The 13,045-nt window shown below is 37.6% G+C and overlaps 1 protein-coding gene across 2 annotated transcripts in view; it reads right to left on the bottom strand.

Annotated features, from left to right (window-relative positions):
- Positions 1 to 13,045, bottom strand: part of Nipal2 (NIPA like domain containing 2) — an 81,533-nt gene that overhangs the window by 55,469 nt on the left and 13,019 nt on the right. The window contains exons 2-3 of one of the 2 annotated variants that reach the window (XM_048358931.1): positions 4,820 to 4,888; positions 2,961 to 3,132 (exon numbers count right to left, since the gene is read on the bottom strand). In XM_048358931.1, the coding sequence (XP_048214888.1) occupies positions 2,961 to 3,132; positions 4,820 to 4,888 (241 nt within the window). The remainder of the gene's footprint in view (positions 1 to 2,960; positions 3,133 to 4,819; positions 4,889 to 13,045) is intronic. The other variant, XM_048358933.1, reaches the window with a different exon arrangement.

Below are 13,045 nucleotides of genomic sequence, written 5' to 3'. Positions count from 1 at the left end.
CATTCACTATAGAAGCTTTCCTTTTTTGTATACTAGAGCTGTTGTTGGCTGCAGGAAGCTTTATAGTCCATCAGTGGGGGAGTTTCTACCTCCTTCCATGAGCTTCATTTGTGTTTCCAGATACATCAAATTTCTAACTCTACTCCAAATGTGTCAGAGAGTGGGGGAAGCAAAAAAAAAGGTTCTTTGGTAAAGGCAGAAGTAAGGAACTAAGGCATTCTGTTTTTGTTTTTGTTTTTTGTCTCAATGCTTTCATATCTAGCAGTTTACCTCTCTGTGGAGGAGAGGAGGCTGTAAAAATTCCATGATTTGGAGGATCTGGGATAATGGCTGTTATTCTTGTCTAGCCTCAAGCACATGTTGGAATGCAGCTCTTAAAGATGGGTCTCAGTGATTTTAGACCTTATCCAACAATCTCTTTCCTTGTTGGGAAAAGGGGCTATGGAAATCACATGATTTAAGAGGCCTGAGCTGGAGGATCTCAGTTCTACCTGGCAGCAAGCACAACCTGGAATAAAGTTCTCAATGATTTCAAATCCCACCTAATGGGTCACTTGCCTGTAGTGGGGAGTAGTAGAAAGAAATGAGCTGATTAAGAGTGCCTGGGCCCAGGATTCTCAGCCCCACATGGTAGCCAACACACATTATCATGAGGCACAACCTGGAGCTGAGTACCAGGCCAACCATGAGCTTTGGGGTCTTTTCCACTGAGACAGACAATGGGACTTACTAATCACGAGGGAGAATAGGACTTCTAACTGATATGCTCTTCAATGCCCACTGTACATTCTCACTGCTGGAACTTCTTTGTGTGTCTACAGACTTTCTAATCCTTTATGAACATCGTTTGTGGCTGTCTCCATCTAGAAACTGTCTCAAGAGCTATGATAGTTCCTTGTTTTCAAGTTTCCAGAATAACTCCTACTCAAATTAAAGGGGCTCTTAAGATGATGTCTTGCCATAGTTCTCTAAAATAAGGACATAACAGAATGTCTTTCTTCACTAAAAGCACCTGTCCATACTGGAGTAATACCTATCTCTCTAATTCCTCTCACTTGGTTTAAGGCTTGCTGATTCATCCTGCAGGTGGAACTTTTAGTCTGTAACTAGCTGATTGTGTTTTTATTTTTTCCTTCCCCCACCAGAGAAGCTGGGGATGGAGTCTGGGATTATTTTCTTTTCTTTATTGCCTTTCTGTATTTCCATGCTTTTCAGCTGTCTAGCCACCTCTTCTGTAATTCTTAATATTTTTCTCTCTTTCTCTCTCTCTTTCCAGAATATTGTCTTGCCTGTTAACCTGACTCTGCTCATTCATACAGCCATACAGCCAACCTTTTTTTTTTTTTCGGTTGGTCATGGAGTTTGAATTCTGGGCCCGGGTGCTGTTCCTGATCTCTTCAGCTCAAGGCTACCACTTCCAGCCACAGCACCATTTCCAGTTTTCTGGTGGTTAAATGGAGATAAGAGTCTCATGGACTTTCCGGCCCAGGCTAGCTTTGAACCACAATCCTCAGATCTCAGCCTCCTGAGTAGCTAGGATTACAGGTGTGAGCCACCAGTGCCCGGCCCAGCCAACCTTTAATCAGCTATCTTGCTATGCTCATCTCTCTAATTAGATATTTTATCAGTGTTTTCTGAAATCTTGAGAAGAAAAAAAAATTAGAATGCTCACAAATGTGTTACTACATATAGCCCATTCATGAATGTGCTATATTCATATAACCCCACTTTTCTCATTTTACGTGCACATTCATGTAATCCACTTTTCTTATTTTATTAAATGTTAAAATAATAAATGACAACATATACTTTTGCCACTTCAGAGTCATATCAGTACAGGGATTTAAACTAAATAATTTATAGGAAGAAAATCAGTGTTCATTATAAAATATTCTACCAACATACATTATGAAAGGAGTTTAAAAATACTTTAAAGCCAGGCACCAGTGACTCACATCTGTAATGCTAGCTACTCAGGAGGCTGAGGTCTGAGGATCATGGCTGAAACAGTTTGAGCAGAAAAGTCCATGAGACTTTTATCTCCAATTATTTTTATATATATGTATATACATATATATGTTTAATTATATACACACATATGTATAGTTTAGAAAGGGAAGATCATCCAAAATTAAATGAAATTCTTTTTGAATACACATTATTTAAATGTAAGCTATACTTTCTTTGCAAATATGACACATTAAAATTGGATATGTGAGCACATGATTTAGTTGATCTAGTTGTTCACAATGACTATCAAGTTGTTTCTATTTCAATGAAGACTCTAAATTCACAGAAATTTAGCAGCATGCTGTTTCCATAGCAGCAGATAAAAAATAAAATGAAAAGATTTTATTGATTTTTTTAAAAAGCAGGATTTAGAGAATTTAGTCTCCTTTTAAGTAATGATAGTATTCTTTCTATCTCTTAAAAGTCTTTAGCAGTATTTCATTTTGCTCTTTCCTCATGTATTTCTAAGCCATATAGATTTTAAAGGTTAATAGTTGTGACATTACTATGAATGTCTAAAAATTATTAGCCATTTCTCAAAATGCACATTCTTATGATAATCAACATTTAATTTTAGTATTATAGAGATGATAAATCATGTAGTTAATATTAGGATAAAATACGGTAGCTATGTTTAAAATACGACATTAAAAATGCTTTTAGGTAGTCCACTGGTGGTTAAAAACACAACTGGACAATTTAAGTTTCTATTAGCTGATGAAGACTCAATCCTTGAGGATCTAGCATTTGAATGTAAACAGCTACCACATGCAAGTGTCTTCATAGTTAATGTGGCCGCATGGCAGGTAAGTGAAATTGGAAGCATAATTCCATGTGACTCTGCTAAGAAAACAGGGAATAGAATTTCTTATTTTGTGTTGCACGTTATATGGCCAATTATTCAAATTTCTTAACGTCTTTATTTGTCAAAATGTGGAAAGGTGGCCCACCTGTAACAGACATACAGCCTAATGGTGCGATGAGTGTGATGGGGGCAACTCCATAGGCTGCAAAGTTCCCAATCTCTCCCACTGCCATCAGTAGGACTCCACCCCACCAAAGCATGCTCCTAAAGAAGGGCTTCGGGTGCTCTTGCTGTGCCAGCTGAAGATGAGAATATTTCTAGGAATAAAATAAGAATGTAAATTTAAAAAATCTGTACCCAATTAAAACTTTCTTTGAAAATTTGAGTCTTGTAAATTTGCACCATGCCTAATTTTTTTATTTAATTTATTTATTACAAAGCAATTATTATAATTTCCTATTTGTCCCAAACATACGAATGGCAGGAGCAACTCATATTTATGTAGCAATTTATAATATGAAAACTATTTTTTTAATTTAATGCTGGGCTTGAACTCATGGTCTGGGCACTGTCCCTGAGCTTTTTTTTTAACCACTTGAGTTGCAGCTCCATTTCCAGTTTTTTTGGTAAGTTAATTGGAGATAAAAGTCTTACAGACTTTCCTGCCTTGACTGATTCTGAACGGTGACTCGATCTCAGCCTCCTTCCTGTAGGAGGATTACAGGCTTGAGCCACAGGACTCCAGTTGAAGGCTATTTCTGGTACATGAACATGGTGTTATCCTTTATTGGTTTGATTCTACTTCAAACCAACATAAAATTTTTATTTGATTCATGATTTTGCTTAACATTAACATTTTATTCCATTGTTAGCTTAGCAATTTTTCTAGGTCTCTAATTCAGTTTCAGTTAAACCTCCCATTTTATATTCTATGTTCTTTCAAGACTTTTAGTCTACACAGACATATCTAATAGTATTTTAAAGAAAGAAAATATCTGTACTCCTATACAGTGCTTCTAAAAAATACCTGTATCCCATTTGGGGATAAATGTTATGTCAGAAAGCAAGTACTAAAAATCAAATCCAGTGATTAATCCACTGAACTTAGTTGCCATGTTGAATAGAGTCTATAAATACTTGCTTGAGGATAACAAAAAGATTTAATTTCTTTTAAAAATAGATAAATGAGCCAGGTACTGGTGACTCATATCTGGAATCAGCTATGCTGGAGGCAGAGATCAGGAGGCTCACAGCCTGAGGCCAGCCCAGGCAGAAAAGATTACAAGACCCTCATCTTAAGCATTAGGTGGGCATGGTGTGTGTACTTGTCACTCCAGCTACATAAGAGACTGATATTGGAAGGATTATAATTGTACATCAGCTCAGATAAAAGCATTTGGGAGACTCCATCCAACACAAAGAGTTGGCCGAGGTGCTACATGCCTATAATCACGTCTACAGCAGGAAGCATAAATAGAAGGGCCAAGGGCTGGGAATATGGCCTAGTGGCAAGAGTGCTTGCCTCCTACACATGAGGCTCTCGGATTGATTCCCCAGCACCACATATATGGAAAACGGTCAGAAGGGGCGCTGTGGCTCAGGTGGCAGAGTGCTAGCCTTGAGCGGGAAGAAGCCAGGGACAGTGCTCAGGCCCTGAGTCCAAGGCCCAGGACTGGCCAAAAAAAAAGAAGGGCCACAACTGAGCTTTCCTGGGCATAAAGAATGAGACACTCCTGTAAACAACCAGAGCAAAAAGCGATGGAGGCATGCTCAAATGGTAGAGTGCCTGCCTAGCAACTGTGAAGCCTTGAGTTCAAATCCCAGTAACCACCCAAAATATTTTGTAAAAAAGTAAAAGAGGAATGCAGTACAACCTGGATTATATTTTTTTATACTACAGATAACACAATATAATTTTCTATTTTTTTCTTACAGAGGAAAGATTCACAAAGATTCAGGGTACCCATAAAATCAAACAAAGAGTAAGAAAATGTTTTTCCTTACCTGGATATTTAGAGAAATGCTGATGACCAAGTTTCCTAAAATGGCTAGCAAAACTCCAAAAAGGTGAGTCTGTAAAAACAACAACAACATTGTCTTTGAAAGATATTTAAAATAGTGCTTGCAATATTTTTACTTGGGGGAAAACAGACAGATTTAGGTTGATATATTAATGCATTCATTCATTCATTCAGCTTTATTCAACATCAATTTGTCAGGTTTGGAATATGAACATGGTTTAATCGTGATTATTTTTTGACTTTGAGTCAAACACTAACTTTTAGAAAGAACTCTGTTCTTTACTGAATTTTCTAGGATTTGGGTCTGCCTTATCCCTTAAAGTAAATGATCATTGGATTTTTTTCTCAGTTAGATAATTCTTACTTATTTTTTTCTGTCCATTGGGGGTGAGGGGAGGCTCTTATATATTCTGAATGTCTGTGGCATTAAAGAAATATTATTGAATTCGAAGTTAAAGAAAAATCTGAGACATGAATCTGTTATTTTCTAATTTCCCTTTCCAGGCTTCCATAATAAGGCAATGTTGGATGTTTCCGGAAACCCCTTGACCTCTAAAGCTCCAGCTCTCCATCCACCACCCTCTTGTCAAGATCCTACACTATCTTTGTGCAGCTGGACCCCGGCATTCTGCTCTCACCCCGCTCCTCACGGCACTCGTGATATGTCTCCTCTGCCTCAGGTGCCTGGCACCTGCTACCCTTGTTCCTGACACCCAGAAGGTGTGGCTCCCCCAACTCCCTCAACACGCCCAACCCACTCCAATCAAACTTCACACGCGTGGCCTCCAGAGGTCCACTTCCTTGAAGACATCTCAAACCACATCGACCCATTTTACTTTCTTAGACTCTAAGTTGGGTGGGGAATGTCAGACCCTCAGGCTTGGAGAAATCATCTGGTACATGACAGGACAAACACTTATGCTCCTTGTCAGCTGCCTGCAACTGTATGCCTGCATTGATAATTTTGTATAGCCCATGAATGATGTTGTAAAATATCCAAATGGCCCTTGGCAGAAATAGGGTTCCTCAACCTTGTAAGCTGTATGTTCCTTATTTCTTCTTTGATATTATCATGTGTACCATTAGGCTCCATAAAGAGAAAGCAATCCTCTTTGGCAGGAGAACCAAGTCTTAAGCTTCTATTGAGTCTTCTGAATCATCTCCTGCACAAAATTGGGGGTTTAATGAATACCAGCTTGAAAAGTATGTAATAGTTTCAACAGGAACTGCAGAGGTTAAATAAAAGTTCCTACACATTGCTCAAGGTGTTTACCAAAGACAGCTCATGAATTATTTGATGGCTTCAAAAGATGCCTTTGCAGCTCCCAGTTAGGTACAAAGATACAGTGTCTTCTTTTAAGTGTAAATTAGCAATGATACAGGGATATTCCCTCCTTCTTTCTATTCTACAGTGCATCAGTGCTAGCTAGCTTCCAATCCCAAAGCAATTTGAATTTCAAATGAACGCTACAACCACAAGAAATCCTTTTCAGAATGCAAAATGTCTTTGAAGTTTCAGAGCTTCATTACATGAGCTGAAGTGAAATTCTGTATTAAAAATGAAGCTGAAAACTTGTTTCATATATGAAATATAATATCCATTGTCTTTAATCAGTTTAGGATTTTTCCTAATAAGTGCACTTGGCAATAATTTTGGTTGCTGTCCCTCAGGGGGAACAATTGTATCACAATACCAATACCATGTGCTCTTTCCACACTTTCTACTTTCAACCTAATGCATTTGGCAATAATTAGGAAAATAATCAAAAGAAATTTGACACTGAATGGATAATTATGAAAATCTCCCATAAATGCAAAATAAATTGTTGAATAGAAATAACTGACTTCAAAATTCTTTAAATTATTCACCAAATATTTCAAATCACATCAGGCTGGGTGTTTAAAAACTGGTGGCAAGACTTAACAATGATTCCTTGAATCTGACACCAAAATTAAAAATAGATCACATGCTTTTTAATTCCAGCTACTTGGTAAGTGGAGACAGAAGGATGGAAGTTGAGCTCATCAAATTAGCAAGACCCTGTATCCACAAATAGGAGCTACTGATAGGAGTTCTGTGTTCCAAGACGGGCCCAGGACTAAAACACAAGTCCTTATCTGAAAAATAACTAATGCAAAAAGGGATGGGGAAGTGGCTTAAGTGGTAGAATGCTTGACTAACAGATGGAAAGCCCAGAGCCTAAACTCCATTACTGCCCAAAAGCACCGCAAACTTTTGTGAATCAAAGGATACTATCAAGAGTAAGAAGGCAACTATCAAATGGGAGAAAAGATTGGCACATTACCTAAGTAGGGATTGATGTCCAGAATACTGTACATAAAAAAAACACACAACTTGCTGAGCACTGATGGCTCACGCCTATAATCAGCTACTCAGGAGGCTGAGATCTGAGGATTGAAGTTCACGAAGCCAGTCAGGGCAGGAAAGTCTGTGACACTCTGATCTCCAATTAGCTTCCAGAAAAGCTGGAAGTGGGCTGTGGTCCAAGAAGTAGAGTGCTAGTCATGAACACAAAAGCTCAAGGACAGTACCCAAGCCTTGAGTTCAAGCCTTGAGACAGGCACACATGCATGTGCACACACACACACATGCACACACACGCACATACACACACATACATGACTCAACAACAAAACATCCTGGTTTTAAAATGGGCACAGGATTTAAACAGATTTTTTTCAAGGAAGATATGCAAATGACTGATAAGCATATGAAAAGATGCTCATCACTAAGCATTTGGGAAATGCAAATCAAAAGCATAATGATATGCCAGTGCACAACAAGGAAGATGACTATAATAAAAATTTGAAGAGTGACAAGTCTTAGCAAGTATGCACACAACTGGAACTTCATGCACTGTGTAAATGGTATGACCATTTTGGTGCATACCTGGCCATTCCTCAAAATGTTAATCATGAAATTTCCACTTGATTCAGCATTTCCTTTCCTAGGCATGTATACAAGAGGCATGAAAACATATGTTCATATACAAACTTGTGTAAAGGACTATAACAGCATTATTCATAATAGGCTAAAATGGAAATGAGCAAAATATCTGTTAACTGATAAGTAGATGAACAAAATGTGGTATAGTCACACAGTAAAACATTAGTCCCTTTTTTTTTTTTTTTAAAGCATTAATGGAGCCGGGTGCTGGTGGCTCACACTTGTAATCCTAATTACTCAGGAGGCTGAGATCTGAGGATTGTGGCTTGAAGGCATCTAAGGAAGGGAAGTCCGTGAGACTCTTATATCCAATAAACTATTTTAAAAAGCCAGAAACAGCCCTGTGGCTCAAGTGGTTAGAGTGCTAGCCTTGAGCAAAACGAAGCTCAGGGACAGTACCCAGGCCCTGAGTTCAAGCCCCAGGACAAAAAAAAAAAAAAAGCTTGATAGACTTATGTATGCTGATGCTGTAAAATGAATCTTGAAAAAGTTCATGCTGAGCAGAAGGATCCAATAACAAAAGAGCATATATTATATGACTTCATTTGTATAAAGTATCCAGAATAGGCAAAATGATACAAATAGAAAGTGCATGAATGGCTTGCTGAAAGGGGAGAGAATGACAACTAAAGGGTGACAATTTTATTTATTTATATTCTATTATTTACTTATATAGTATCCCCCCCAATAAAATGCTATATGTATAATTATTTCCACTCAGTCTTTTCCCTCCAAGGGATAAACAATTTTTGGCTAAGTGGTATAAAATATATATTCCTTTCACTCCTAGATTTTTATTATATTTGTTTACTACATTTTTATTTTTTGCTCTTCTTTATTTGGAATTTTAAGTCACTTGTTTTTCTCCCCATCTAGCAATATACACAAGTACAACTATACATTTCCTTTCCATAAGTATACCTCCTGTTTTAGCTGCATGCATAGTTTTGACATGTATAAGTAGTGTTGTTCTTTCTAAATGTTTTCTAACTTTCTCATTTTTTAAATCTGAGCTTTTTATTCAGATAGGGTGTTGATTACTGTGTTGTTACTAATTTCTAATGTTATGATCAGAAAATACGTTGCATGTAAATCAGCATTCTTTATGATATGGTATATAGGGTAAAGTGAAATTCATTTCATAGCTTGGAAGTGTGTGGTTAAGTTTTATCAGCATTTCCCACATGCTTAATGACAAAAGCATTAAAGTGGGTTAAAGCTATAACGACTTGATATGTAAGAGAGACACGCACATGTATGTTGTATGTTCTGTGTTTTCTCCTGGGGCTTGAACTCTGGGCCTGGGCACTGTCCCTGAGCTCTTCAGCTCAAGACTAGTGCTCTACCACTTGAGCCACAGCGCCACTTCCGGTTTTCTGGTGGTTAATTGGAGATGAGTCTTACGAACTTTCCTGCCCAAGCTGGCTTTGAACCATGATCCTTAGAGCTCAGCCTCCTGTGTAGCTAGGATGACAGACATTAGCTACTGGTGCCTGGCTGTATATTCTATTTTTAATTAATCCATTGTTCAAATCTTCAATGCCCTAGTAAGATTTAAATTGCTTAATCTATCAATTTCTGAGAGCTGTATTAAGGTCTGTTACAACTATGGATTTATCTGCTTTTCCATTTAAATCATTTATTTTGCTTTACATGTTTTAAGGCTATAAAGTTAGGTATATATAAATTCAGGATTGTTTCATCTTCCCAATTAATTGTCCACTTTGTCACTATGTATTCGCTTAATCTCAATAATGTTTTCATTAAAGCCTATTTTATCTGATTTAGTAAAATGGACCTAATTTCTTTTGATATTTCCTTTTCCCTCATCAGTTCACTTTCAACATTTCTGTATAATTACACTTAATTTTGGGGTGTATGTGTGTGTGAAAATGAATTTCATTGAGGGAGAAAGCATGGTTGAGCTAGGACTGCACCCAAAGTTGGGATCTCAAGATGCAGCTACACTTAATTTTTAAAATAGAATTGTACTTGTCTTGTAAAATGTTCTAAGTGGTTTTTTTTTTTTTGTCAGTTGTGGGGCTTGAATTCTGGGACTCAGTGATGTCCTTGAGCTCTTCAGCTCAAGGCTAGCACTCTACCACTGAGCCACAGTACCACTTCCATCCTATAGCAACAAAACACTGTAGTTACTAAATCTAGTGAACTGATATATACACTATATCATGGTTTTCATTTAGGGAGTGAGAACATTACTTACTCATTTTAGTAGTAGCATTTTAAAAGAATACAACCTACATACCAATAGTCACCATGTTATACAACAGAGCTCTTGAACTTATTCCACCAACCGAAATTTTGTATTCTTTGACCAAGATTTCTCCACACACCTTTACCCTGGCAACCACATGGTACCATTTAATTTTAGTTGGAACTCTTTATACTGAAAATAGTGGATTTATCCAGTCAGTCCAGACTTCCTGTCAAATGGGAAGTTTAGCCTATTACATTTACTGTGACTATCAGTGTATTTTATTTCTGCTATCATTTTAATTGTAGTGATCTTACCATTTCTTTACCCCTCAGTCTCTCCTTTCCAATATCCTGTTAAAAGTGGCTGAGTTTTCTTTATTCTCTTTTTCTTCCTTTTAGGAAGTTCTTATTTCTAATCATTTACTATTAAAGTTTTGGGTTTTGTTTTTTTAAACTTTTCATCGTAAGCTAGACACTGGTGGCTCACACCTATACTTCTAGCTACTTAGAAGGCTGCAATTTCAAGATTGAAGTCAGCCTGGGCAGACATTGGGATACTCTTATTTTCAATTAACCAGCAAAAAAGATGGAATGAGAGGTACAGCTCAAGTGATAGTATAGCGACTATAGCATAAAATCCAAACAATAGTGAGAGGCCCTGAGTTCAAGCCCTAGTACTGACAAGAACTTTTCATCTTGAAATAACCATGGATTTAGAGTATGTTGTGAAATGTTGTACGAAAGTAGGTCCATGCATCCTTCTAGCCACACCTTCTTTGCTAACATCTGTACAACTAGAGAAAAATATCAACACCAAAGAAAAATCTGATCTTCCATCAGGTTTGTGAGCACTTGTTTGTGTGTGTGTGTGTGTGTGTGTATGTGTTGTGCAACTACCACAGTCAAGATATTCCTAAGTGCCATCCTCTATATCTCTAAACACACTATCCTTTCCTCTTTACCTGTCACCCACAGCAACCACTAATCTGTTCTCCATTTTCACAGTAGTTGACAAATCTTACACAGATGGAATCATGAAGTATGGAAATGTTTGGAACTGATTTTTTTCCCCCTACACTCAGCGTAATTTCCTTAAGGTTCATCCAATGACAATGCATCAATAGTTCATTTTCTTCTCGTTGCTGAGTAGCATTGCATGGCATAGATGTGGATGTATCACAGTTGGTTCAACGATTCACTCACTGAGTGGTATTTGAATACTTTCCAGTTTAGGGCTGTTATAAATAAAGCTGCTATGAACATTCACGTACAAATTCTGCATGAAAACAAGTCTTAATTTCTCTGGGATAAATGCCCAAAAATGTAATTGCTAGGTTGTATGGTAAGTCCATTTTTAGTTCTGAAAGGGAAGGCCACACCATTTTCCAGAGTGGTTATACAATCTTATAGTCCTAGCCACAATGTATGAGCGATTAAGCTTTTCCACCAATTTATCATGCATTCTTGACAGAAATTCTGAAGTTAATCAACAATTCTCATTCTCTTGGATATTCCTAAAACTTCCACTTGCTTCAACAACAGTCTCCTTTCCTTTATCTTAAATGTTGTTGACTAGCATTAGATGAGTGGATCCAAAAAAATGTTATACCTATACACACAGAATTTTTTCATTGGAGATATATTTTATATTTGAAGTGTTTTAAAAGAGTAGATAAAGTACATCAAACAAGAAACAGAAAAAAATAAGGATCGTTCAAAATGTCCTAACTTTATCATCTTGGCTCCAAATAAAAATAACATTTTTATCATGGGTTGATATATTCAAAAGTTAGAATTCAGGGGGACAGTCCCCTAACTACTGGCCCATAGGTTTACTTTGTGAAATTATACCCTAAATAACATTTTAGGTGAAACCTCTAATAAGATGCATCATCTAAAAGAGATAATCAAAATCATCCTTCAGTATAAAGGAAGTTTCTTAAGATGAAGGGAGTTTTTTCCCTTCCTTCCTTCCTTCCTTCCTTCCTTCCTTCCTTCTTTCCTTCCTTCTTTCCTCCCTTCCTCCCTTCATTCTGTGTGTGTGTGTGTGTGTGTGTGTGCATGTGCATGCATGCATGCGTGTGCTAGCACTGAGGCTTGAACTCAGGGCCTGGGTGTTGCATGTTAGAGTCTTTGCTCCAGACTGGTGCTCTACCACTTGATCCACAGCTCTACTTTCAGCTTTTTGGTGGTCAATTGGAGATGAGAGTCTCACAGACTTTTCTGCCCAGGCCAGCTTTGAGCCATAATCCTCTGATCTCAGCCTCCAGAGTAGCTAGAGCTAGGATTACAGACATGGTTTGAAGGGGTATTTTCTAAAAACCACGTCTCCTTGAACTAAAAACTGAAATCTTAAAAAATTTGTTGGAAAAAGGCTGATACACAACAGAATTTTACACAATCATTAGAAAGAATAATATTATGCCATTTGCAGAGAAATGAATGGACCTACAACAAATCATGTTAAGTGAGGGAAGCCAAGCTCAGAGACAAATGGTGCATGTTTCCTCTCATATGTGGAAGCTAGATGAAAAATACGTGGGGACATGATAAATTATACAGGACTCTAAGGCCTCAGTACCTTGGAGCTGTCCCTGAGCCTTTTTGTTCAAGACTAGTGCTCTACCACTTGAGCCACAGCTCCATTTCCAGCTTTTTGGTGGTTAACTGACAAGAAACTCACAGTCTTTTTTCCCTGGGCTGGCTTTGAACTGTGAACCTCAGCTCTCAGCCTCCTTAGTAGCTAGGATTACAGCATGAGCCCAGCTTTTTAGTGCTTAAAAATATACGTATTGTCACGGACATACAGTAGTAACTACATACTATATCCAGATAGAGGCGCTGGTAAATGTGCTTTAATGACCACAAAATCCTTACCTGTATTTAGAAATATCATTTGCAAACAGTGGACAGGGACTTACAGATTTTTCATGCAATTTAAAGATGTGTAGACACCATTATTACTTATTCAGTGTGTTATCTGTTTTCTAACATTGTAGAATTAGCAGAGGCTCCCTACTTGTTCCT

The sequence above is a fragment of the Perognathus longimembris genome, chromosome 12 (genome assembly GCF_023159225.1).
Source record: "Perognathus longimembris pacificus isolate PPM17 chromosome 12, ASM2315922v1, whole genome shotgun sequence".
In the NCBI taxonomy this organism is placed as follows: Eukaryota; Metazoa; Chordata; class Mammalia; order Rodentia; family Heteromyidae; genus Perognathus; species Perognathus longimembris.
The sequence above is the reverse complement of the archived record's forward strand: the minus strand, read 5'-3'. Positions and strand labels throughout refer to the sequence as shown.